The sequence below is a fragment of the Ovis canadensis genome, chromosome 23 (assembly GCF_042477335.2).
Source record: "Ovis canadensis isolate MfBH-ARS-UI-01 breed Bighorn chromosome 23, ARS-UI_OviCan_v2, whole genome shotgun sequence".
In the NCBI taxonomy this organism is placed as follows: Eukaryota; Metazoa; Chordata; class Mammalia; order Artiodactyla; family Bovidae; genus Ovis; species Ovis canadensis.
The window spans coordinates 54,227,077-54,254,938 of record NC_091267.1 but is presented as its reverse complement, the minus strand read 5'-3'; the positions used below and the strand labels follow the sequence as shown (position 1 = coordinate 54,254,938).

The following is a 27,862-nucleotide window of genomic DNA, read 5'->3' as shown; positions in this document are numbered from 1 at the left end:
AGCCACAAGGCTGGGGAACCAGATTATGTGCGGAGAGAAAGCAGGAGAGAATCTCGGCATCTAACGACACTGTTGGCTACCAAGCCAATACCAAGATACAAAGGACACAGAAAACCCAAGCGGTAGAGTCGAGAAGGATGACGGCTGCCCACAGTACCTGCCGGGAGATAACCACTGAAGGCAGCCTGTGAAACAGCTCTAGAACAGACTGGGTTACAGGAAGAACTTCCTACAACTTTGGGGCTTCCCTAGGGACTCAGCCAGTAAAGAATCTGCCTGCTAATGCAGGATCCCTGTGTTGGGAAGATCTCCTGGAGAAGGAAATGGCAACCCACTTGTCTGGAGAATTCCGTGGATAGAGGAGCCTGGTGGTCTACAGCTTCAGGGTCGAAGCATTGAGGCTGATGTTTTTGAGGCTTGTTTTTAAATTTAATTAATTTATTTTCGGCTGTGCTGGGTCTTCATTGCTTTTGCGCAGGTTTCCTCTGGTTGCAGTGAGCAGGGGCTGCTCTCGAGCTGTGGCATGCGGGCTTCTCTTGCTGTGGAGCATGGGCTCTAGAGTGTGTGGGCTCAGGAGCTGGGGCTCCCAGACTCTGGAGCACGGGTTCAGTAGTTGTGGTGCATAGGCTTAGTTGCTCCCCGGCATGTGGGATCTTCTTGGACCTGGCATCAAACCCAGGTCCCCTGCATTGGCAGGAGGAGTCTTATCTACTGTGCCACTAGGGAAGTCCCTGAGGCTTGTTTTGTAAGACAGGGTGCAGACATGGAAAAGTGCTCAGGTCATCCTCCCAGAGGCCTGGCCAGGCTTCCATCAAGGAGCTGGGAGTGTCCTCGGGTGACCACCATGCATCCTGATTTACTCACGGGCAGATGGCACCGGAAACTCAGAGTCAACGAGTGCAGTGCTATTTTTAAGATCCTTGGCCCATTAAAAAATGCAGATATGCTAAGATATAATCTTTCGATGGTGTAATTTAAATGTTTACATGTGAACACTTCAAACACTGAAAATATTATAATGCAGTAGAGCTATTTATAAGATAATAAAATAGATTAAAAATACTAATTTCAGATACATTGTAAGCCATGTGATCCAGCAGTGAGATATAGATTTGGCCATATGAAGAATAGAGTCTATTTTCACTCTTGTTCACGTGTCTTTGTGTGCTAGAATTTATCCTTTTTTGAAGATAATGTTGAAAGTCTTCAAAGCATGCTAACAGCTGCCTGCCTGTTGGGTGTAATACAGAGAGAATAAGAACCCACTCCTGATACTTCAATAGAATCAGAAAATATTTTCTAAAGCTGAGTGCAACCACCCTACGCTTTGGGGATCTACCTATTATTATCTTCAAGTTTTGAAATATCCAAACTTCCAGACTTCGGGTGTGAGATGTCCCTTGATATGGTCCTAGCATGGTCTGTAGGGAGAAACCTCAAGGGCCAGGTTTTTAGGTAAGTGGAAAACAGATGTCTTTTCAAAGACATCAGGAAAGAAACCACTTTTATTTTTGCCAATGGAAAATACAACCTTTCAACACTTACCTTCTCTAGTCAGGATTCTGTAATCACCTAAATGGGAAAAGACTTTGAAAGAGAATAGCTATAATATGCATATGTTTCACTGAATCATTTTGCTGGACTCCTGAAACGGACATGACATTGTAAATCAACTAGACTCCAATATAAAATAAAAATTAAAAAGAAAATAAATTTGTGAATGACCTTTAATTTCAAAAAATGTATTATGTGTCAGTCATATGATCAGTGGGCACTGAAAGTTTGTGAAATACAAGCCCATATAATGAGACAAACGAGCCCCAGGAAGCTGCGCACAGCTGCTGTCAGAGGACCGATAGGCTGAGAGCCGCGAGACCCCAGAGAAACATTGTCAGAGAAGAACAGAATGAAAGGGAATGGAAGTGCCTGTGGGCTCTGCACCCACTGGAGTTTTCTTGCACAGAAAGAAAATCCAGAGTGGTCCTGACACACCTCTACAACACACCACCTCTCCCGACCCCAAGGCTAAAAAAGAATTTGATACATCACATCCGACTACCATGAAGAAGAATCTACTAAAGTGATGATGATGTCATCTGTAAACACCCATTGGTATCAATAGCTTTAAATTATGAACTGGCATTCAGGTTTATTAGGAAGCTCCTTCGGATGTATTAAGAATCTGTTTACTCTCAATATCGATTTTTTTGATAAATATATTATCCAGAGAGGTTATATACAGTGATTTCCCTGGAAAAGCTGACATTTATTCAATGATATTTACTTTACTGAATTAAGTAGCAATATATGCTCATATATCTTTGCTGTATCTGGGAAATTATCTTCTCACAGTTAAGGTAAGAGAATATCTATTTTAGAGAAATATTACGATCTGGTTTAATAACATAGGGCTTAGGAAAGGCTCATGATGTGCAAGATCTACCAGTTATGGATTAATTCTTCACTGACTTTTCTATTAAGACACCATAAAGTTAAGTTCCCCAAAGTTACTCTTGATCAATTAACTGGACTTTTTAGTTACTCTTGATAAATTAATTCCTCCTTTAAAGGAAAAGAAATCCATCATTATATTCAACTTAAAGTGATTTTCTCTTATAATAATTTACCAGGAAGGTAAATTATTTACCTTTTCTTAAATAAAGGCCAAGTGGACCTTAAAGAAAGCTGAGTCCCAAAGAATTGATGTTTTCCAACTATGGTGCTAGAGAAGACTCTTGAGAGTCTCTCGGACAGCAAGGAGATCCAACCAGTCCATCCTAAAGGAAATCAACCCTGAATATTCACTGGAAGGACTGATGCCAACACTGAAGCTAAAACACTCTGGCCACCTGATGGGAAGAGCCAATTCATTGGGAAAGACTCTGATGCTAGAAAAGACTGAAGGCAAAAACAGAAGGGGGCAGTAGAGGATGAGATGGCTAGATAGCATCACTGACTCAATGGACATGAATTTGAGCAAACTCCAAGAAACAGTGCAGGACAGAGGATCCTGGTGTGCTGCAGTCCTTGGGATCACAAAGAGCTGGAGACGTCTTAGCAACTGAACAACAGCAACAAAAAGGCCAAGTGTGGCAGGGACTGCAGGTGAGTCACTCAGTGCTCTTTTTTTTTTCTTTTGTGGGTGACACTCACTAAACGGGACACCCTCCGGCCTTTGCAGGTCATCAAGATCCCATGACTTTTTCCTCTCCCATTCCAAATCTGTCCATAAAAGCTTCCCTCATCCACCCTCCACGACTTTGTTCTTTTTCAGCTAGATGCTCACTTGAGGGCAGTCTTGGAGAACACATGCTAAAGACGGCAGATCCTTTTCAACCTGAATGTCTGTCTACAACAGGGTTCCCAAGCCCAAAACCTCCAAACTGGAACCACTCTAGACTGTTATATACAAGGAAAATAAATGCCTCCAGTATTGAAACACTGAGATTTTGAGATTTATTTGTCATGGTATCTAGTACATCTTTGTACTCTATCTATACATTTTCAGGAAAAAAGAAAAAAAAAACACAAAGAGCTTCATTTTCTTTAGAAAGTTCTTTAATTTGAAAGTAAGGAAGTAGATCACAGGACCTATTGAGTTGGGATGAATCCTATTCTCAGAACTCATTCAATAATTCAACAGACATTTGTGGAATCATCATTGCATTTGCTGTACAAAGACTTACAAAGTAAGTGAAAATGCCTCTCATGAATGAAATTAATGATTTGCCTTGGAAAACAACCTGTTTGTAAACTGCATCTTCAAATTATAGATTAAAGTCTAATAGTACAAAAATATGATAAACTACTAGCTTCTTAAAGAACAAAGCCTTTGGTCACAATTGGATTTTTTTTTTTTTACTTGTTTGGTTGTTGAGTTGTTTTCCATCTATTGATATTTTTGTTAACCAAATTCTCACTTGCAGTTCTCAAGCTTAGCAGCTGCTCCCATGAATGACTCCGGATGTTACCTTTCTTTCCTTCCTAATGCACTGGAGGAAAATTTAACAGCTCAGAAAGCACTGGACTTAAGAATCTGAAAACCAATCATGTTCCCCCACTGATTAGTAGAAATAGCAGGAAATGCAACAAATGTCAAGATTTTAAAGGCCTTCCCTACAATTAATATTTTTGGAAGGTTTCATGGAGTTTGTCTTAGATGGAAGATCTCTTCTTTAACTCCTGAGTGGAATGATATAAGTGAATCAAGAAGGAAAGAAAAGAAACAAATCACTTCAATCAGAAGACTCCTTGCAACCAGGACTGTTTTCCATTCCTTTGTGCGGGCAAGGAGATCAAACCAGTAAATCCTAAAGGAAATCAACCCTGAATATTCACTGGAAGGACTGATGCTGAAGCTGAAGCCTCAATACTTGGGCCATCTGATGTAAAGAGCCAACTCATTGGAAAAGACCTAGATGCCGGGAAAAATTGAGGACAGGAAGAGAAGGTGACAGAGGATGAGATGGTTGGATGGCATCACTGACTCAACGAACGTGAGTTTGAGCACACTCTGGAAGATAATGAAGGACAGGGAGGCCTGGCAGGCTGCATTGCATGGGGTCGCAAAGAGTAGCATATGACTGAGCGACTTAACTGAACTGAACTGTTTGGGTGGGTGTGGAAAGACGCAAATGAGGATACTCTTTCTGTACTCTGGATGCGGAGCTCACAGAATCTCTGACCAACGTCAACCCTGCTGGCTGAACAAGATCTGACCTCTGGGGTTTATTCTGAGTCAGCACACAGAGGGGTGTGGCCAGCGGGGAGATCACAGAAGGTTTAAACCTCCTCCCTGGGGTGCAGCGGCTTCTCTGCTCTTGGCTTTGTTGCGCGTATGTCATCCAAGAAAATATTGTTCTTATGTGCTGGGGAAGGTTGCTAATGATGAAGACCTTACAAAACGCAGAAATAAATAGAGGCTCTTAACCAGGCATAAGGGGGTGGGGGGTGATGGGGAGCAGAGAACACAGCTGCTAGCTGACCTGTAGAACCTGACGTTGCATTTTCTCTGCATCTTGAAGTGTAGCCTGATCACAGGGGCAAGAAGCAGCCCCTACAAAGAGCAAAAAAACTGCATATCTCCACCTGCTGGGGGACTCGAGGAACTGCCCAAATTAGGAAGTGATTTGGCTACAAGTTGATTAAAATCTTATTAAAGATACACTGAATCACTTTGCTGTACACCTGAAACTAATGCAACACTGTACATCAAATATTCTCCAATATAAAATAAACACTTAAAGTTCTTTAAAAAATGCATTAGTAAGAAGACAAAATATTCCACTTTATTTCAGGGGTAAGAAAGTGTGACTGGCCACACCAGTCACAAGTATATACTTCTGTTACTTCAAGGTTGAAATGAAAGAAAACACTCCACTTCTTGGATCAGTATGAGTCAAGCTCAGGCATTTTATAGAGAGGACTACATCAGTGGAGGAGCCCTCCCTCCATACAGTTCTACCTAAGAAAGGAGAAGGGTGTTTCTTGGCATCTTAGGGCAGCTGTTGGTGCCTGCCACAGCCAGTGGGCAGATGGCCACTTCTGACTGTACATCACAGCCATCAGGTCATCTTCAGTTCAGTCACTCAGTCATGTTCAGCTCTTTGTGACCCCATGAACTGCAGCACACCAGCCCTCCCTGTCCAACACCAACTGCCGGAGTCTACCCAAACCCATGTCCATTGAGTCGGAGATGCCATCCAACCATCTCATCCTCTGTCATCCCCTTCTCCTCCTGCCCTCAATCTTTCCCAGCATCAGGGTCTTTTCAAATGACTCAGCTCTTCGCATCAGATCTTCTTAGGAAGCCTGTTAAAGTGCTCTCAGCCTGGCGGGACTCCAAATAACAAGGACTTTCTAAAGTGAGTCCCAGGCTTCAAAAGCCACCATAATGAGTAGGTAATTAGTGATTAAATTAATCCTTAGTGAGTCCCTGCCACTGCACGAGTTTAGTTTTCTTTTCTATTCAGCGCATTATTCTATTTTAAAACTTCGTCAAGGAAATACCTTCTGTCAAGGAAAACACTGCCTCCTTGCACCTAGGTTGTTCACGACATTATCACTTGGGACACAGAAACAGTGCCTGCCCACAGCAGGTGCTGCCTAAGGGTTTATTGAAAAAGGAGAAAAGTTTCTAGTGCTAGAAAGAACTAGAAAGGTCAACCACATCTGTCTTCTTCCTCAAGCTTGAAAGTGCTCAGTCTTCTCTGACTCTTTGCAACCCCGTGGACTATATAGTCCATGGAATTCTCCAGGCCAGAATACTAGCGTGGGTTAGCCTCTCCCTTCTCTAGGGGATATTCCCAACTCAGGGATCAAACCCAGGTCTCCCACACCCGCCTGCAATGCAGGAGACTCTGCTTCAATTCCTGGGTCAGTAAGATCCACTGGAGAAGGGACAGGCTACCCACTCAACCACTTTTCTTGGGCTTCCCTTGTGGCTCAGCTGATAAAGAATCCTCAAGCTTAAGTATTAACTATCTCTCAAAGTTGTAAAAACCTATAAAGATCACTAGACTTCCTTGGTAACTCTTCTCATGGCTATATTAACATTAAAGTTAGGAGAGGTTTCTCCATCATGCTTTTAGCTCAGTTCAGTTGCTCAGTCATGTCCAACTCTGCAACTCTATGGACTGCAGCACACCAGGCCTCCCTGTCCATCACCAACTCCCGGAGTTTACTCAAACTCATGTCCATTGAGTCAGTCAATGCCTTTTAAATATTACCAAATTCTTGTTAGAATTCATGTCTTTGGAAATAAATGTATCCCCTTACATAGCAGGGCTATTGATAGGAGCTGTGTGACTGGTAGGTTCACCTAAGAATTTGTCATCAATTCCTATGCAATTTCTATCCAGCACAATTCCTAGTCACCCAGAATGATGCTCAACCATCTTTATATCCCTGTGTCACTATGCGCTTCATAATAAAGGGGTTGAAATTATTTTATCACAACAATATATACAACAGTTCCACAGTTTAAAATCTCAGAAGTGGCACTACTGAATGACTTTATACAGGCTTACTCATAAAGAATGAGTTTAAATAATTCACTTTATCCAACCCACGGCAGTTCAGAAAACCTATACTCAAACAATTTCAAATATATGAATATGAATCCTACTCTTAAATTTTTCTACAGCATGACACTTCATAAACCCAACTTCAGAGAACTAGTAACATTCCCAGTTATGTGGCTTTATACAATGCAACTTGTGTACATTATTTCACTTTGAATGAGCATTTATTAGAATAAGGAAAGAACATGTTGCAATAATATAAACAAACTAATTATACTGCCTTTATTCAGAAATAAAATGCAAATTGTGACACTCAGGGATAGCTTTTTTCACAATACAACTGACCCCTGAACAACGCAAGGGTTAGGGGTATAGACCCTCCACTCAGACAAAAGATCTGTGTATAACTTAGAGGTGGCCCTTCTGTATACGCCATTCAGGTCAGAACCGGTGATTAAACCAACCTTGACTCCTGCAGTATTGTAGTGTTTACTACGGAAAAAAAATAATCTGCATATAAGTGGAAGCACACAGTTCAAACTCATGTTGTTCAAGGATCAACTGTATTTACAAAATCCTTCCCTCTTTTTTCTTTTCTTTCCAGACTCCTCCAAGCCTTTAACTGTCAATCATCAAGGGAGATGTATCTCTTAAGATGGTCTAGGTTGGTGGTTCTCAGAGCATCTTCTAGAGACCCCTGAAATCCCCAGGAGTTCACAAGGTCAAAACCATTTTCCTGATAATAATAGGGCATTGTTCAATTTTATTATTCTCATTTCACACTCAACTACTAACAGCTGCACATCACTGCTCTGATGTCTAATGGAATGTATGCTGATGTACTCTGTTTTCAAAATTATTCAGTTTAACATTTCAATCCAGAAAATATGAATATCAGAAGTGCTTTGGATATTCAAAAAAATGTCCTAAGACCAAAAAGTTTATGAATCATTCAAAAACAATCCCAAGGGACCTCCTTGCCTATTCAGTGCCTAAGACTTTGCGCTCCCAATACAAAGGGAAAGGATTTGAGCCCTGGTCAGGGACTTAGATCCCACATGCCACAACTAAGAGTTCACATGTTGCAACTAAAATCCAGTGCAGCCAAATAAATGAATTAAATTAAAAATATGAAAAAAAAAAGCACAGTGCCCAAATCTCAGGGGCTTCACACAGGAAGTTTTTCTCCCACTTGGGCATCTGCCCCCAGTGCTCAGGTGTGCACGTATGTCTGAGTGTGTTGGCAGCAGGGGGCTTTTGGGGGGGGTCATTTCTACATTTTGTCACTTGCGCTAAAAGCACCTGAAACACCAAGGCAAGACAAAGGGAAGACATCATGGAGAATCTGACTCTAGAAGCTTCTGCCTGAAAGGGACAGGTGTCACCTGCACACACAGCTGCCAGCCACAGCAGGTGCAGCCACACTCACAACAGAGGGCACAGGGGTGCACACGCCTCCCCCCCCCTGTTTCCAGAACAGGAGAGCTGGCAGCTAGTCTCCTCCCAGGATCTCTCCCCAAATCTATGCACCCTCCTGACCATGTATTCACAGGGCCTCAACAACCATTTCAGGAAACATGCAGAGAGATGCTATTTAAATACCACACACATGTAGCATTTAATACCACACAAAAAACACACACACATTCACGTATCTCAATCATTTTTAATTTCAAAACAACTGCAAAACATCAAACCTGAACAAAATATGTCGCCAAAGCTAGTATACAGTACTACTGTGTAAAACGAATGTTCTAAATGCCTATTTGACTGACATGTAAAACCAATTATTCATAATCATTTGTGCCATTACCCAATGTCCAACACCTTTTCATAAGAGCAAGACCCAGATCAATTCAAATAAATTAACATTCCTGTCTGAACTGACTCATCCAGACCCAGTAACAAATTCACATGTCAATGGTGGGCTGCTCCCATGACCCATCCACTGAAAAATACAAACTGTATCATTTTGTTTTCCAAATAACAAGCATTGATTGCAGTGTTAGAAAGGTCACTTGTCATCAGCTCAGTCATTGACCTGCTGGCAAATTGCTGCCTGTCACTCCACAGTGCGTTGGGACCAACGGGGGAGCTCAGGCACATTGTGTTTATACAGTACAATTGGGGAGGTGACACCATTTCCACAAGGTGTGCGTTTAACAGAACAGGCGTCATGGTCAGCAGAGATGGGAAGATTCGGAAGCAGCAGGAAACGGCTGACTGTGGGAGTGGGCTCATCCCTTCCCAAGATGACGACCCCCGCCCCCCCCCCCCGCCCCCGCCACCCGGCCAGCCTGCATCCACCAAGAACTCATTGGATTCCTCCTATTTGCTTCAAAATTGCCTGGACCAAACCCAGTCTATGCCTCCAAGCCTTATGCCAAAGATTTCAATATTCTGTACATTTTCTCTGGGTCACAGAAGAAAAGATGCTCCCTAGAAGGCGCCAGGGAAAAAATCAAATTAAGAAGCAGCTCTGCATTAGAAAACCTGAAGCACTCAAATAAGAAGAGGATATTGGAAACACCAACTTTCCGGGGCATCCTCTAGGAGGGTGCCAGTGTATTGGCGTGTGGCCCTGTGCATCTGGCATAGAGTTGGCAGAGTAATCAATTATCTGGGTGTGCCACCCACCACCGAGGGGAGCGAGGATGTCCAGCCGACAGTTAATTAAATAGCCGTATTTATTTCCCTTTCAGCCACTTAAGCTTTCAAATTTCACTTTAAGATATAATTTATCATCATCTCCTCAGATAAAATCTCAGTCAACTATGCATTAAAGGCCACTTATTTAAAATAATGATCTGCACAATCATTTCACAGAGCTTGCCAAGAAATTCTTTATGAATTTTTCTGTGCTCAGTCCCAGATTATGGACAGGAGACAAATGAATGCAAGTATGTATCCAAAAATAAAATGTAATAACTCCTTATGTGTCTTCTTACAAAGTTCCAGTTAGCCACCAAAATAGCTGCCAATGGGATAACGATCTTCATAGTTGGTTCACCCACTGAGGCATAAGACTGCAGCGTGAAGCATCCATCCCATTTTAGAAAGCCCTAAAATTAATTCTCTGAAGTGTGTCACTTACATCAGCCCATCAGCTCCACTAAACCTCTCCAGGAAAGACCAAGAAATCATCCAGAGATGCTCAGAAGAGAAAACAGGGGTAACTTGGGTTTTTTTAATATAAATATTTTCAGTGAAATTTGACAGGATAGCTTTTTGCCAAAGAGGCATTCATGGATGAGAATCATGTTGGTATGAAGTCAGAGAAGCTCTCAGTTTCGTTTCCTGTTTATATTGCAAATTTTGCTTAGTTTTGAAACTATAGAAAAGTTGAAAAAGTAACGTGATAAATGCTCATATAGACTTCACCCAGATTTGACAACTGTTGACACCTTTCCAGGTGGCGCTAGTGGTAAAGAACCTGCCTGCTAATGCAGGAGATGTAAAAGACGCAGGTTCAGTCCCTCCTGGGTCTGGAAGATCCCCTGGAGAAGGAAACGGCTATCCACTCCAGTATTCCTGCCTGGAGAATTCCACGGACAGTGAAGCCTGGCGGGCTACAGTCCATGGAGTCACAAAGAGTTAGACATGACTGAAGCAACTTAGCATGCACACACAACATGTTACCATGTGTGCACACATACTCTGTCACACATACACACACACACTTGTAACATAAATCTTCTAAGAACTAGGGAATTCTCCTACATATTTCTCTGCTTTGTGATACTTATTTACTAACCAAGTTTTCTTCTTCTATTTTTTTCTGCTCTCTCGTATGAGAGATTCTTTCTCTCTGTTCATACAGTCAGTTTGCTTCTTGCTGCCTCTAATCAGAAATCGGGAGTCACACTGCCTCCTTCCTAGGAATCCTCCACGAGCTCAGGGTGGCTTCTGTGAAGGTGTGGGGTCCTTTCTCCAGCCTCGCCCCCCAGGCCCCTCTTCCCTGTCCACGATGCCTGCAGTCCCAACCCTCTGCAGTTCCTGTGCCCTGCCCTCGGCCAGCACTGCCTCAGACAGGGCGCTCTTTCCACCCGGCCTGCCCCCTGCTCTGGCCTGCTCCTCATGCTCCCCTGGACCCTCTTGGGTGCCGCCTCCTCCTAGAGGCCTTCCGCCGGCCTTCTGCCCCTAGCCTCTGACTGGGGAGCAGACAGGCCCCCACTAGAGCTGGCAGAAGCTCTGGGAGACTGGCCCCACGTCATCACTACATCCAGTGCCCAGAGCGCACCCAGGGCCTCACAGGCTGGAGCCCCAAAGAGAGAAGGGTCTTCATCTCCCTCTTGGTCTTATGGTGAAAAGAACAAGCCATGCTCAACTAGTTCATCTTTGAATGTATTCATTCTCTTCTGCTTCTTGAACCACGGAAGGCCCCAAGGTGCTAAAAGGAGACCTCGCCCCTGTGAAGGTCTGGCCTGACGCAGGCTGGAGACAGGGGTGACCAGAGCCCCTGGCCACACAGAATGGCCACTCCCCACACCAGTGTCTGCGTGAGGGCAGCTTCACGCCACTGTCCACCTGCCAGCCAGCATCCCAGCGGCCCACCCCAAACCCCTCTAACCCAAACATCTACCCTGCATCAAAAGAGGCTGCCGCCGTCTAGACCCAAGGGCAAGACGACCTTAAGCCATGGGTTCTCGGGTCTTCAGCCCAGCCCCACCCACGACCCCTCTGCCATCCAAGGTAGCTCAGAAGACTGCAAGACTGCTCCTTCTCTCCAGCCTCCTTCATTCCAACAGCAGGGCCCGGCCCAGCTCCAGGGCACCTGCACAGGGAACAGAGGAAACGGGGGTGCCCGCCAGCTCCTGGGTGTGCATGTCTCAGCCCGGCGATCGCAGCTGCCTGGTGTCCCATGCCCCTGGAGCCCAGCCCTCGCCCCTCTCGCCCTTCCTCCACTCAGACTCAGAGAGATTTACAGTTTCTGTCACCACTGGTCTGCCTGTTTATTTCATTACTTGCTCTCACATAACCCATGATGTCATCCTGTACAATTTTACGGGAACTTAACCAAGAAATAAACCTATGTTAAAAATGTATATATTTATAGATACAGGCTGACTTGCATACTTTTTAGCAAATATTTAAGAAATAGCCAGCCACTTTTTGTAACAGTTTCCAATCAGACAAGACAGGAATTTAGGATAAATCTAAAGGAGAGCATTCATGGGAACACTGAATATAAATTATTGAAATAAGTAGTCTTACAGAATACATTGGCTCCCTTGGAACACTTAATTATTAAAAATCCAGACACTTTGCAAAAGAAGACTTTTTAAGTACTTTATTTTTTACCATGAAGTTAAACTTATTAAGAAAAATGTGTGATATAAGTGACAGGACAATTATACCAAATCCCACCATCCTGGCAAAAAAGGTTTACATTTTAATGGGCTTCTTTTAGCTTTCTATTTAATCCATACAGAAATTATACCTTTTGTTTCTTATTTGGTATCACTTAGAATGGCACCCCACTCCAGTACTCTCGCCTGGAAAATCCCGTGGACAGAGGAGCCTGGTGGGCTGCAGTCCATGGGGTCGCTGGGAGTCAGACACGACTGAGTGACTTCACTTTCACTTTTCACTTTCATGCATTGGAGAAGGAAATGGCCACCCACTCCAGTGTTCTTGCCTGGAGAATCCCAGGGACGGGGGAGCCTGGTGGGCTGCTGTCTCTGGGGTTGCACAGAGTCCGACACGACTGAAGCGACTTAGCAGCAGCAGCAGCAGCAGCAGCAGCAGCAGCAGAAGAGAAGAAAAGAAATCAGCAGAAACTACCCACTTCACAGAGTTCAAATTAAGCTGAGAGATGGATTCATGCCAACTGCTCCTGAAAGGTCACTTAATAATGATAAAAGGAGGACTTTTCTTGAACGCTGTGCTGGGCCAGGTAGGAGGCAAAGTTCCTCAAGTGGACCATTTGGTCTCCCCTGGTCAATCACCTCATGAGGCGGGTTTTATATGCCTTCCCAAGGTCTCAGGGCCTCTGTAGGGCTGATGGTCCCCTGCCCACAGACCAGCCCCCAGGTCTTTGTCCCTGCTCTTCCCTTTGGGAGACCCTGGCCTTCTGTCCCCGAGGGTACCCCATCTTTGCTCAGAGAGCAGCTGTTCTTATCTGCTGCTCCCATCCCTCGCTAAGCCCTTGTCCTATTCAGTTTTCCTTCACAGCTCTTAGCATGTCTCCCCATGGTGTTATAAAGTGAAACTTGCTTAGCTGTGTCCGACCCCAGGGACTGTAGCCCACCAGGCCCCTCTGTCCATGGAAATCTCCAGGCCAGAATACTGGAGTGGGAGCCATTCCCTTCTCCAGGGGATCTTCCCAACTCAGGGAACGAACCCAGGTCTTCCACATGGTAGGCAGACTCTTTACCATCAGAGCCACCAAGTCTGTCTGCTTATCAGCTGCCTGCCTTCTGCCTCTGGGGGACTCATTCAGCAGAGGGAAGACTCCACTGTTGCCGCTGCAGCCCCGACAGTCAGGCCCCTGGCTACCATGCCACAAACGCAGACAACTAACTCGTCCTACACCCGTGAGGAGACTGGGGACCCAAGAGCTAAAGAGCCTGGCGAGGTCCATGACTGTGAAGACCCAGAGCCAGAATCTGACCCAGAGGGGGCAGAGCCCCACAAGGAGAACCTCTGTGCCCATGTCAAGGCGATCCACACAGCTCCCACCTGGAATGAAGGCTGCCCCCACCCCACTAGATGCCCGTGCTCTGGTGGGACGTTTACCCTCAACACTCAAAACAGCAAAACAGGGGTGGAGAAGGCAATGGCAACCCACTCCAGTACCCACTCCAGTACTCTTGCCTGGAAAATTCCATGGATGGAGGAGCCTGGTAGGCTGCAGTCCATGAGAGTCCATAAGAGTCGGACACGACTGAGCGACTTCACTTTCACGCATTAGAGAAGGAAATGGCAACCCACTCCAGTGTTCTTGCCTGGAGAATCCCAGGGACGGGGGAGCCTAGTGGGCTGCCGTCTCTGGGGTCGCACAGAGTCGGACACGACTGAAGTGACTTAGCAGCAGCAGCAGCAGCAGTAGTAGCATAAGCCTGGGGCAGGTGCACTTTCTCTGAACTTGAGTCCTAATAAGGTGTAAAACAGAGATAATGCCATCTGACCTCCCAAGACCATCACAAAAATCAGAGGATGCACAGCAAAGAAGTAAGTGCTAGCAATGGCTAGGAGTTATTTGGGTGCGCAAGATTACTTTGGTTGATAAGGGAGAATTACCAGAAGACACTGTGCCACCACTTGCCTGAGACTGTGATATATATATATATTTTTGGCTCAGCTTTTGTTTTTTGTGTCTTTTTAAGAGACAGCACGGCCAAGAAAGCTAAATTTGATGCTACCCCGATGAACTGAATTGTATATTACCTTTTACGTTTTTACATTCAGAAAGTTATTAATGAGTGAGGGGAAACATGGTCTTATAGGATCTGGTCTTTTGGCAATGCAAGAATCACCTCACCAGAATGTGGGAGCATTGTCAGCGAAGGCATCCTTTTTGGGTTCACTCAGTGATGAAGCCCAAGCCTCTAGAATGATGCCTTGTACAGAGCAGGTGTTCAATAAATAATTGTGAATGTTGACAGATTCAAAGAATGAATGAGATAATTAAACAACTGTGTGACTGCTCTGTGCCAAAAATATTACCCACTAGATACACACTGAAATTTAAGGAGGAAACATGTTTTTTCAAGCCCAAAGTCGTCTGGTCTTTGTCGCTCACTGAGCCCCGTAAAAGCTCTGAAGTGTGAATACACTGGGACATCTTCCCCAGTAAGAGGAAAGTATGCCTGATGAACGTGCCCCACGAGGAAACTGCAGCTCCTCTCACTGTTAATCTATCATTTTTCCCAAAACAAATATATGCAGGCAATTTTTTTTTCTATTTTCTGGGTCATCCAGCTAAGAGTCTACCTTGCTCCTACATCCTGCACAGGCCTCTCTCTGCCTTTCACGTGGGCAGCCATGGAAATGACTTAATCCTCACTCACAGCACCTGCATGAAGATTGGCAACCCTGCCGTTACCAATGTGCATTATGTAAAACCAAGATGTGGGGGCCATGGGAGGTTGCCCAGGAAGCACACTGCACAACCTGGAAGAGCACTGAGGTTTTTCCAGTACTAAGGCCCCATTTCCCCTGGAGAAAGAAATGGCAATCCACTCCAGTATTCTCGCCTGGAGAATCCCATGGACGGAGAAGCCTAGCAGGTTACAGTCCACGGGGTCGCAAAGAGTCGGACACGACTGAGCGACTTCACCTCACCTCACCTCACCTCAAGGCCCCATTTATTTCATTACAGCCTTCTAAGAGGTTATTTATACCGTGGGGGTACAAATGCCTTTCTTCTTGGGCTTCCCAGGTAGCTCAGTTGGTAAAGAATCCACCTGCAATGCAGGAGACCGCGGTTTGATTCTTGGATCGGGAAGATCTGCTGGAGAAGGGATGAGCTACCCACTCCAGTATTCTTAGGCTTCCCTTGTGGCTCAGCTGGTTCAGAATCCACCTGAAATGTGGGAGACCTGGGTTTGATCCCTGGGTTGGGAAGATCCCCTGGAGAAGGGAAAGGCTACCCACTCCAGCATTTTGGCCTAGAGAATTCCATGCATACAGTCCATGGGGTTGCAAAGAGCTGGACATGACTGAGCAACTTTCACTATTCACTATGGTTGTAAGCTGCCTTTAATTTTTCAATATTATGGATGAAATTATTTTCTATTTAAAATTTTACTTATTTATTTGTTTTTGGCTGCATGGAGTCTTTGTTGTTGCACACAGACTTTCCCTAGGTGCAGCGAGCGGGGTTTACTCTCTAGTTCGGCTTTCTCACTGCGGTGGAGCACAGGCTCCAGGGCATGGGCTCAGTAGTCGTGGCACATGGGTTTAGCTGTTCTATGTGGGATCAATCCTCCTGGACTGGGGACTGAACCCATGTTCCCTGCATTGCAAGGTGGACTCTAAACCACTGGACCACCAGGGAAGCCCCATGGATGAACTTATTCTTTAAATTTTTTTATAAACAGGATCACACTTCTAATACATAAGATATGGAGCATGTTAAATATTCATTTCATAAAACTGGAGCCCTGAGGTCCAAAAACGCATACTTTAACAATATAAAAAAACATTAACCATTGTCAACTTGTATGGATATTTCTGTACCATGAAATAATCAATACCTTTTAGTCTACATGTGAAATCACATGATGCACTGCAATACATAAAGTGATTGGATTTGATATCACTTACATGCAGAATCCAAAAAAAAATGGTACAAACGAACCTATTTACAGAACAGAAAGACAGTCACAGATGTAGAAAACAAACTTATGGTTACCAAGGTGGAGAAGGAGGAGGGATAAATTTGGATATTGGGATTGACATACACACAATACTATAATATAAAATGGATAACTAATACGAACTCGCTATAGCGACTTCCCCAGAGAAGGCACTGGCACCCCACTCTAGTACTCTTGCCTGGAAAATCCCATGGATAGAGGAGCCTGGTAGGCTGGAGTCCATGGGGTCGCTAAGAGTCAGACACGACTAAGCGACTTCACTTTCACTTTTCACTTTCATGCTTTGGAGAAGGAAATGGCAACCCACTCCAGTGTTCTTGCCTGGAGAATTCCAGGGACAGGGGAGCCTGGGGGGCTGCCATCTATGGGGTCGCACAGAGTCGGACACAACTGAAACGACTTAGCAGCAGCAGCAGCAGCATAGGGACTTCCCTGGCAGCCCAGTGGTTGGGACTGCGCCTTCCGATGAAGAAGGTGTGGGTTTCATCCCTGGTTGGGTAGCTAAGAGCCCACATGCAAAAGTCCTAATATGAATCCCCAAGTTCTCTATTAATCAACAGAAGTGGAATAAATTCAGGAAGAATATTTAAAATGCCTCCACTTCATTCTTCCAAAGGCAGAAGGGCCTTCAAAGGCCAAAACTTTGCAAAGTCACTTCACCTGTGTTGCTTCAATTACCCCACCGATTGCTCCACAGCACAGCCGGTCTTTGGGTGGGTTATCATCTTTGTAATGGCCTCAGCTAGAAACCCACCCTTTCTGTGTTTAAAGCCTGGACAGCTTGGTCTGAGATGGTCTTACGGGACATCACAAAGAAGAAAAGGATGAATGGTAACAAGAAGCTATTCCTTGCCCTCCTTTGTGGAGAGAGGTAGGTCATCCTGTAACAAAAATAGAGCCAGTGGAGGCTGCTGAAGATCCAGCATTACTGAGGCTCTTTTGTAAAAGTCGGCGTTTCCAAGTCAGGCTGGCTTCAATCTAAAGGACCACGAAAATGAAACCAAGTACCTACTGTGGAGAATTACAAAATGTTCACCAAATTTGAAAATAACAAACAAAGAAAACCCAGGTTCACTCCTGTGGAGAAAACGCCCAAGACTGAGTCTGAGTATCCTCCCAGCCTCCCTGGACCCAGGCTCGAGAGAGAGAGAGACTGAAACGGAGCAGGACCCTGTGTCCTTGTCCCCCCACCCCCGTCCTCTGCCTGCCTTCTGTCTGTGGGAAACTTCAGGCAAAGGATACATTTATTCAGAGCAGTGAGAGATGCTGAAACAAAGGAAAACAGCCGAAGGAGACTAAATAATAATAATGTAGCAATTAAGCATAGTCAAGGACCTTCAGTTCTTTCTCAGGGGCTATAGATGATATTCTGAGCCGTATCCTGGGAGCTGTCTGGTAGATACCAAAGCACCAGGTGGAGAAATTAACCACACGGTGACCAGACTGTACCCAGGACATGAGCTGCCACAATGCTGAGACCTGACTGCAAAGAAACGGGAAAAAATGGACCCTGGAACTGAGATTAACTGTACTTGAAACAACCATGGTGTTGCTGGTCAGACCATTGATGACCAATTCGAAGATGACTGTTAGAAAGGACTGTGCTGTTTCTGCATGTAACCCCTTTCCCCACTCCATCTATAAAAGCTCTCACCCCCTGCTTGTGCGGACAGAGAGTCAGTCTTTGGACAGATGTCCGCCACCCTCCCCGTCCCCCTCGTCAGCATCTAAAATAAAGCAAGCTTTCCATTCCACCAACCTGGCCTGTTTACTGGTTTTTGAGGGCCAAGCACCTAACTCCACACACACATACTCTTTCATTAAGAGCAGGTGAGAACAAAGGCCTTCAAGGTGAGAAGCCGCTTGGGAGAGGTCAGCTCCCCTGAGGGGGGCTGCTATGTGCCCCCTCCAGCTCACCATCACTGACAAGAATGAAACCAGATTAGACTGGAAAAACAACTAAAGAACTACTGACTCAAACACAACATTCCAAAGCACTTACTTACATGAGAAAGAGAGAGACAGAGGAGGAGATGGTCAGCTGTGGGGAAGTCATCAAGAACTAGGATAGATTTGAGGTCCAGTTTAAACCACAGTGCTCAGGAGCTCAAGGTTCCTCTGTTTGAAGTTATAAGGAGTTAAACGTGGGAAGGAGGTGGGAAGAACATGGTGGGCATCATGATTGTGAAAGTTTCACCAAACAACATTAAACCCTACTTCATGTTCACAAGCTACCTTTGCAAGATTACTTAATAAATGTAAATACTGCTACATTTAGATACATGAATGAAGACCTCAATAGCCACTTAAAAAGTATAAAAATTGTGCTTTATCTGAAACCCAAATTAGAATAACATCTCTTCCAGCTTGAATCCTGAATGGGGTACACTCATCACCCCATTTGTTAAGTGAATCTGCAAATCTAACATTTTAAAGGGATGGGCAACGCACAGCCTGAAATCAGTGTCTATTAAAATGATCAACCTCCAATCTGATCAGAGCCCATAAGTCATCATCTTCCTGCTCTTCCTTACAAAGAAGAAGTAGAATCTTGCTGGTCAAATGTTTCTCACTTATCAAAAAACTTACTAAGCGTTTCTACAGTGGAAAAAGGATCCACATGTATGCAGACCTTTTTATTCAGATGATTCCAAGACCACAAGCATCTTCCTAGATTCCCCAGGTGCAAGGTGAATCACCTCCCCAGGTCTCCTATTTGTGATGGAGGCTTTGTTATCTGGATTCCCCAGCTAGAGTTCTAACTACCAGACACATTTGCCAGAAAAGACATCAATCTATTTCCCATAATTTCTGCTTCCCGGGGAAGGATCCCATTGGGTGATGCTCATTAATCTAGCAAGAATGAATCCAAAGATAGAAGAAGTAAACTTTAATTAAACTTTAAAGGTAGAGATTCAAGGGTCAACTCTCTGTCATTGGTTCTCTTGAACCATCCTTATAAGATAACCAGCCTTCGCCACCAAACTCAAAACCCAACACCCTCACTCATTTGACCAGCACCCAGGGGACATTGACTGTGATATTAAGACTCTTCTGCACCTTTGTTTTTAAAAAGAGAACTTAAAACTGAAAGCAAACCTGATGGCATCCATGGGTCAGAGGTTGGTTTGGTCAAGGTGTTCACTTGCTCCCAGTTGAAGTCATCATCTACAGCCTGACTGTATCCACACGTGCTGTAAGGCTCATCAAAGAGGCAACCACCTAAAATGTAAAAGAAGGGAGAGTGATATTAATAATGACCAAACTTCTGGGATAAGCTACAATGACTGCAGGGAACCGTAAACCCACGGTTGATGCTCAGCTCAATTTGACCCTGACCCCATTGCACCCTAAGTAAGTGTTATCTGAGTACTAGTCATGCCTTGTCAATAATTCTAAATTATATTGTTTCCCAAAAAGACTCTGACATCTTTATAATAGCCAGTCAGTTGTGTCTGACTCTTTGTGACCCTTTGGACTGAAGCCCACCAGGCTCCTCTAGCCATGGTATTCTCCAGGCCAAAATATTGGAGTGAGCTGCCATGCCCTCCTCCAGGGAATCTTCCAGACCCAGGGACTGAACCCGTGTCTCCTGTGTCTCTTGCGCGACAGGTGGATTCTTTACCCGCGAAGCACTGGGGCAGCCCAGTTGAAAGTAAAAATGAAGCAAATTTGTAATTCATATTTTCCAGATTCATATGAAGTTGGCATAATTGACCTTGTGTTCAAAACTTTAATAGAACCATCTTAGGTGTTCAACATGTCTTCAAAAGAAAAACAAATGATAATTTGTCCAAAAAATGAAAAGAGAAATACTTCCATCGTAACACTGGCATGCTGGTCAGGGACAAACCAGTAGAGATTGTAGACCTTGCTTGAAAAATATTTGTCTAAGGATTATTCTAAATCTAACGCAAAAATGGGTTTTGCTTTAATACCTTGGAGATTTGAAGTCTCAAAATTAAAAGAGATTATAAATTTGCTTCCAGTCCACACAATTTTTAAAGGCAAGGATAAATTCAAAATTAAACATGGGGTAAACATCTGCTGGATGTTGAAGCTAAAAATGAAGCTATTTAAATAAAGAAACAGAGAACAAAAGAAAATGCAGTATATGCAAAGCAGGTCCGCTGTCTCAGCATCCGGGGACACACTGATGATTCAAAAAGTCCCGCTCACATCCTCTCAAATGCCTCTTGTTACCCTGGGTTATTATAGCCTCAAGTCTTTCCCCCAATGTTTCACATTGCCAAAGTGAAGGATTATATCAATCATCTTAATTATCATGAAAATTCTACTGCCCATTATCATAGAATGTTATTAATTATGTCAATTTAAAAGATTAATTATAATCACTTGCCAATGATGAAAACTGAGGGTCTGGTCAAGAAAACACAAGTGTAAGAATATAATTTCACTGTGGCTGTACTGTATGCCTTGGCAGCAAGAAGATAAATAAAATAATAATAATAAAGTAGTTGCACAAACTCAGACATAGGGTCCCCTAGTCCAATTTCCATCCACTTGCTTACATCAGTTCTACAACCTTCTAGACAGACAGACAGCTTCCGAACAGGTGCGTGTGTGCCCGCTCCTGTCTGACTCATCAGGCTCCTCTGTCCATGGGATTCTCCAAGCAAGAATACTGGAGTGGGTAGCCACTTCTATCTCCAGGGGATCTTCCCAACTCAGGCATAGAACCTGCACCTCCAGCACCCCTTTTATCAGCAAGCAGAATCTGGGAAGCCATCTGAACAGGTGGGCACCCAGAATTTAGAAAACATCCCTCTGATTGTAGAGGACTCCTTTAAAAAGGCCCAAATGCAGCTTCCTGCATCTATCTTAGCTTACCCATCTATCTTAGCTCTTCCCTGTGAAGAAACAGTGAAAAATCCCCATTCTTATACAAGAAAGCTATTTAAAAAGAGCTGTCAAGTTCTATGTTTTTGCTTCTCCAGGCAAAACATGCTTTGCTCCCCTCCCTCCCTCCCAATAAAAGGCTCTCAGACCTTCACCATGAAGGCAGGTGTTCTAAACACTGTCGCGTTTATCAGCACTCATCTAAACCAGGGACTCCCAGTACTGCAGCCCCAATTCGACTGACTACTTCCCTCGACCTCTTGCTCTGCCAACAGCCTGAGCTGAGCGCTGGCCCATCCCGGAATCCCACACGTTTCCTCATACCACTGCCATCAAGCCACTTCTACCCTCTGCAATAAGGGAGGTGACTTTCTACATTTTCCCTTTCTAAACCCCATCTCTGTTGTCAGTACATCTCTCCAGCCTGGTGAGAGCTTCTGCAATCCTGATTTTGTCATTCGGGTGTTAAGTTATCCTACCTAGGTCTGGGTTATCTGCAAGTTTGATGAAGCATGCTTGCTGTCGGCCTCCAAATCACTGATAAAAGATGTTCAAGGGACCTTGGGCCATTTTAAGAAGTGTCCCTCCTCTTTCACTCTTTCTATTAAGTCACTAGCTCCAGTGGCCCTGGACACCATCTTCTGTAACACTTTTAACAGAACTGCCCAATTAAAGATTCTGTTGGGAACAGAAAACTCATTATAAAGACACAGCATTAACTCAATACTTCACCTTGACAACAACTGGTAATTTATATTTCCCTCTTATTCAGCTTTAACAAGTTCAGAAACAGAGTGGCTTTGTTTCAAGCACGTAATACTAACAACTTTACAATTTCGGGTAAGAAATGTTAGAAGACTATGCAAACATTTATGAGAAATATTTTCTCTTGGTTGCAAGCCCTAATTTTGATATAGAAAATAGCTTTACTGCTGCAGGAATAAACCCAAACAGCAGTAGCACTTGTAATATTCAAAAGAAAGAAAGAAGCATGAATTTTGACAGAAAAGGGACCCCCAATGGAAGCACAAAGTACTTTGATGAAAGTCCTGCCGTGCAATCTCAAGCAGTGAGAAATAGCTTGGGACATCAGCAAAACAACTGAAGGCTGGTTAAAGATCTGGTTTAGGAACCAATTCTTGGCACTGCTGCTGCTGCTAAGTCACTTCAGTCGTGTCCAACTCTGTGCGACCCCATAGATGGCAGCCCACTAGGCTCCTCTGTCCCTGGGATTCTCCAGGCAAGAATACTGGAGTGGGTTGCCATTTCCTTCTCCAATAAGCAAATACATTGGTGAGAGCTGGTATGGCTGAAGCAAACCCCAATGACTAATACAATGCTGGTACAAGGATATAATTTCCCTATTATATAAAGCTGTTTTTACCACTTGAAGGAAAACAGAGAATCCACACAGGACTATGGAACCACTGGGAAATGACACAGACTGGATTTCCTGTTGCCCCAACCTATGTCCCCCTGCACACCTACGGACCCATCACTGGCCTTCATCCAACAGACACAGAACCCTAAAACAGCAAAGGTGGTCCACTGAGATGAAATAAGGCAAGAGTCAGGTCAACAGCAATGGGATATAACCCACGCAAGAGAGCACAGTGAAGCTTTTTGATTTCAAGGCAACTCTGGGTAGACATAACATGAACAGGTCCCAGGGTCAGACACCTGGCACTTCCTTATTCTTGTCTCACTGACTTTGTGTTTGTAGACAAATCATTTAGCCTCTCTGAACTCGAATGTCTTTACCAACGAAACGAATATAATATGTACCTCACTTGATGTTTCTGATAAGTCAGTTCGGCAGCAAGTATGGCTGGTCTAACAGAGTTGAGCAAGTCTACCAATATCAGCTATTACTACTAATAATTATTATTACTAATTAGTAAATGCTATTACTAATAATCTTACTAAGATTTAAGCTAAGGTCTTAAATCAACTCTGAATATTCAATGGAAGGACTGACACTGAAGCTGAAGCTCCAATACTTTGGCCATCTGATGCAAAGAGTCAACTCATTGGAAAAGACCCTGATGCTAGGAAAGATTGAAGGCAGGAGGAGAAGAGGGTGACAGAGGATGAGATGGTTGGATGGCATCAGCGACTCAATGAACATGAGTTTGAGCAAGCTCTGGGAGATAGAGAGGGACAGGGAAGCCTGGCGTGTTGCAGTCCATGGGGTCGCAAAGAGTCAGACACAACTGAGTGACTGAACAACAAATCTTCCTTACCATCTGTATCTCCTACAAGGACTCTCAAGAGTTCACTGCACTGCAAGTGGCTGGAATAAATAATCAGAGATGGTAACATGTACTCTGTAGGGAAATGAAGAGTGTGGGCTTCTCCGTGGCACCACAAGAGCAAAGAACAGAGCTTACTGGGCTTGTCAAGTGAGTGCCTTGGGGCCAGTGAAGAATCTGACAAGGAAGCAAAGTCCAAGAAACATCATAAGATGAAGACTTTCCAAAAATAAGTCACCTGCAGTTTCAGGATAACACAGACAGCTTACCATCACGTAGAGGAATACCGTTGGCAACAAATTGCCAAGTTTTCTCCAGAACTCTGGGCATCAGACCAACACCCAACAGCCCATGGCTGGACCATATTCATCCATCAGTCAAGGTAAATTATTTCTCTTTTGAGGAGGGGAATCAGGACTAAACTCAAGGTGAAACACGTGATGGAGGAAAGGTGATGCAAGCCAGATGGGTGGTGATCTGCTTCTCTCTTGTTCTCTCTCTTAAGTCAATACACACACACGCCTCCATCATACCTTGAGAAAGCCTCTTCCTTAGCAAATCTGCATACAACACAGAACCTGTGCAGGAATAAGGAGTTATTATGTGAAAGGAAGTGTTAGGGGGTGTCAATATCATCATAATGGACAACAAGGATGACAACTGTGTGGCTTGTTCCAGGACAGGCAATGCAACACAGTAACATGCCAATTAAATTAATAAAATTAAAGAAAAGTGAAAATTGAAAAGCAAGAGAAGTAGAGGGGATAAAAAGTAAGAATAAGATGATATCAGGATTATGGAGAGGACTCCACCATTATTCACCAAATAATTTTTTAAAAAGTCATTAGGCTCATTCACTGGCCACATATTTCATTCTGAGCTTTGGGGCAGCCAGTGCCAAGAGGAAATAATGACTGATTACACAATCCACAGTATGTATGAGATGATAATATACATACTAAAGCTAGTAACAGGGGTTTCCATTTACTAATGGAGAAGGGCATGGCAACCCACTCCAATATTCTTGCCTGGAGAATTCCATGGATAGTGGAGCCTGGTGGGCTACAGTCTGTGGGGTAGCAAAGAGTCAGACACTTTTACTTTCTCGCTTTCACAATTTCTAAGGACTTGTTCAACGCTCACACTAACCCGATAACATAGGTACCATGATCCCCATTTTACAGTTACAGAAAATGAGGCACAGAAGGGTTGAAAGCTTGCACACAAGGTTCCAAAGGTGGAAGACAGTGACACAGAGACTTGAACCCAGGCATCCTGCCTTGAAAACCCACATTCTTAACACTGTGTGACAGTATCTCCCAAACTAAAAACTGGAAAGAAACACAACTCCTAATTCTACATCCAGAGGGAGGCGCCTCTCTCCCAGGGCACCAGGACGAAGCAATCAACATGCATTAATGAACACAGTTCTCAGGGGCAACCACCGCAATGGAGCCATAGGTTCTAGGGTCCATTCGGTAACATGTCAGGACAGCATGTCATCCAACTTCAATTAGATAGACTTGATTAAGTGGGAGCTCAGAGCATTCTCGGATAAAACTGTAACCTCCCTCAAAATGGTCTTTATGAATATTGCTTCTCTCAAAAAAGTCTTAGTGGACTGCCATGAATTTATATATTTACTCCTCAACTAAAGCCTGAAGCCAGTCTGTGCTATTACTGAAGCATAGCACGATAGGTTCTAGAAATAAGATGGAACCATGGGTTTTTTGTTGTAGTTTTATAAAAACTTCAGAGTTTAAAAGAAACAGGTGTCCAGAAGCCTAGGAATTCTTCTCAAAAGTTATTTTATTTTTATTATTTTGGCCATGCTGCCCCAGCTTGTGGGATCTTTTTGTTCCCCAACCAGGGCTTGAACCCACGTCCTTGGCAGTGAAAACGCAGAGTCCTAACCAATGGACCACCAGGGAATCCCCTCAAAAAGCATTTAGATCATTATAACTCTTAGTCATCTTGATATTCCTGAGAGCAAGTACATGGTAAAGTGAAAATGAAAGAAGTGAAAGTGATATTCACTCAGTCATGTCCGACTCTTTGCGACCCCAAGGACTGTAGTCCACCAGGCTCCTCTGTCCATGGGATTTCCCAGGCAAGAATACTGGAGTGGGTTGCCATTTCCTTCTCCAGGGGATCTTCCCAACCCAGGGATTGAACCTGGGTCTCCCGAATTGCAGGCAGATTCTTTACTGTCTGAGTCACCAGAGGGCTGGTCTGTACATGGTGAAAGTGAAAGTGAAGTCACTCAGTCGTGTCCGACTCTTTGCGACCCCATGGACTGTAGCCTACCAGGCTCCTCCCTCCATGGGATTCTCCAGGCAAGAGTACTGGAGTGGGTTGCCATTTCCTTCTCCAGGGGATCTTCCCGACCCAGGGATCGAACCCAGGTCTCCTGCATTCCAGGCAGATGCTTTAACCTCTGAGCCACCAAACCATTAAGGTAGGCACCCAATAAATGCTTTTTCAGAAACACAGATGATGAATTTCCCAAAGCTCTGTGCAGAATCTGGCCACAATAACTTTGCCTAATTTTTTTTCAAACTGTAATATCCACTTAAACAATGAAAACAATTTCAATTGTTTCCAAAAACACCCAGCCCTGTCCTGATGTATTCCAAGATGAATCAGCTCCAAATGCGACAAAATCACTGAACGTGTTCATTTTTTTATTATGGCTGAAAACTATAGGCCAGCTAAATGTTAATGAAGTCTCCTCTCAAATTATGGTTTTCGCTTTTAGAAAAGTTAAAGTCTTTTTTTTTTCTTTCTGGCAATAATTAAGATAGTAAAGCTAGTTGTCTATAAAGGTCATTCATGATTTATGAAAATAAAATATTATCATTTGCATATTGAAGGGAATTTATCTTTCTTCTCTCTTTGCTGCCGTTGTTTCATCACTTAGTCATGACCAATTCTTTGTGACCCTGTGGACTGTAGCCCACCAGGCTCCTCTGTCCAAGGGATTTCCCAGGCAAGAATACTGGAAAGGGTTACCATTTCCTTCCCAACCCAGGGATCAAACCCACGTCTCCTGGCAGGCAGATTCTTCACCACTGAGCCACCAGGGAAGCCCTTCTTTGGAACAGCAGAGAATTATTCAGTAGGACCAAGAGTAGTACGCCATCATTAAGACACAGGTTATAATGGAGTGGATGGTCCACTTTTTCCCCAAAGGAAACTTAAAAATTCTTTCACAAGATCGCTCTGTATCCTACTAAAGCTCCAGAACCGGAGAGAAGACAAAAGAAACCAAACCGTCAGGGATCAGAACCCACTCCCTGGAGCAGTATCTAAATATTCTTTGATTGTGACCCATAGTCATGACACCATAACCCATCACATGTATATGCACACTTCATAAACCACATTTATCTCCACTGAGATACACTGGCCTTTTTCATTTCTGTTCTATCTGATTTTGGAAAGAGTGGTGTCTGGGTTTAGAAAACTGACTCTATGATCCTTCAAAAGGTGCTCCTGTAGCCTTCAAGGTGTAGGGGTAAAAACCATTACCTGGGACCCTTCGTTTAGCTTGAGGTTACTACTCAGCACTATGATGTGAGTGCCCTGTGATCTGCAAAGTGACCTGTGATCTGCAAAGACCCCAATTTCCTGAACATCCATTACATGCTAGCCAGATTCTGCTTCAGAAAACAGACAGTCATTATTTCATCTAATCCTCACAACCAGCATAAGACTATACTCTCAATGCGTGTGTGGATGCTAAATCACTTCAGCTCAGATCAGTTCAGTTCAGTTCAGTCGCTCAGTCATGTCTGACTCTTTGCAACCCCATGAGTCACAGCACACCAGGCCTCCCTGTCCATCACCATCTCCCGGAGTTCACTCAAACTCATGTCCTTCGAGTTGGTGATGAGATCCAGCCATCTCATCCTCTGTTGTCCCCTTCTCCTCCTGCCCCCAATCCCTCCCAGAATCAGGGTCTTTTCCAGTGAATCAACTCTTTGCATGAGGTGGCCAAAGTATTGGAGTTTCAGCTTTAGCATCAGTCCTTCCAAAGAACACCCAGGACTGATCTCCTTTAGAATGGACTGGTTGGATCTCCTTGCAGTCCAAGGCACTCTCAAGAGCCTTCTCCAACACCACAGTTCAAAAGCATCCATTCTTCGGCGCTCAGCTTTCTTCACAGTCCAACTCTCACATCCATACCTAACCACTGGAAAAACCACAGCCTTGACTAGACGGATCTTTGTTGGCAAAGTAATATCTCTGCTTTTCAATATATTATCTAGGTTGGTCATAACTTTACTTCAGTAGCATCCAACTCTTTGAGACTACATGGAGCCTGCCAGGCTCCTCTGTCCATGGGATTCTTCAGGCAAGAATACTGGAGTATTTCCTCCACCAGGGGATCTTCCTGACCCAG

At 44.1% G+C, this 27,862-nt stretch overlaps 1 protein-coding gene across 4 annotated transcripts in view; it reads right to left on the bottom strand.

Moving 5' to 3' along the window:
- The window catches only part of PTPRM (protein tyrosine phosphatase receptor type M), a 657,213-nt gene that overhangs the window by 473,329 nt on the left and 156,022 nt on the right, over positions 1-27,862 (bottom strand). For all 4 annotated transcript variants that reach the window (XM_069568623.1, XM_069568625.1, XM_069568624.1 and 1 more), the window contains exon 2: positions 19,445-19,567. In XM_069568623.1, coding sequence (XP_069424724.1) covers positions 19,445-19,567 — 123 coding nt within the window. The remainder of the gene's footprint in view (positions 1-19,444; positions 19,568-27,862) is intronic.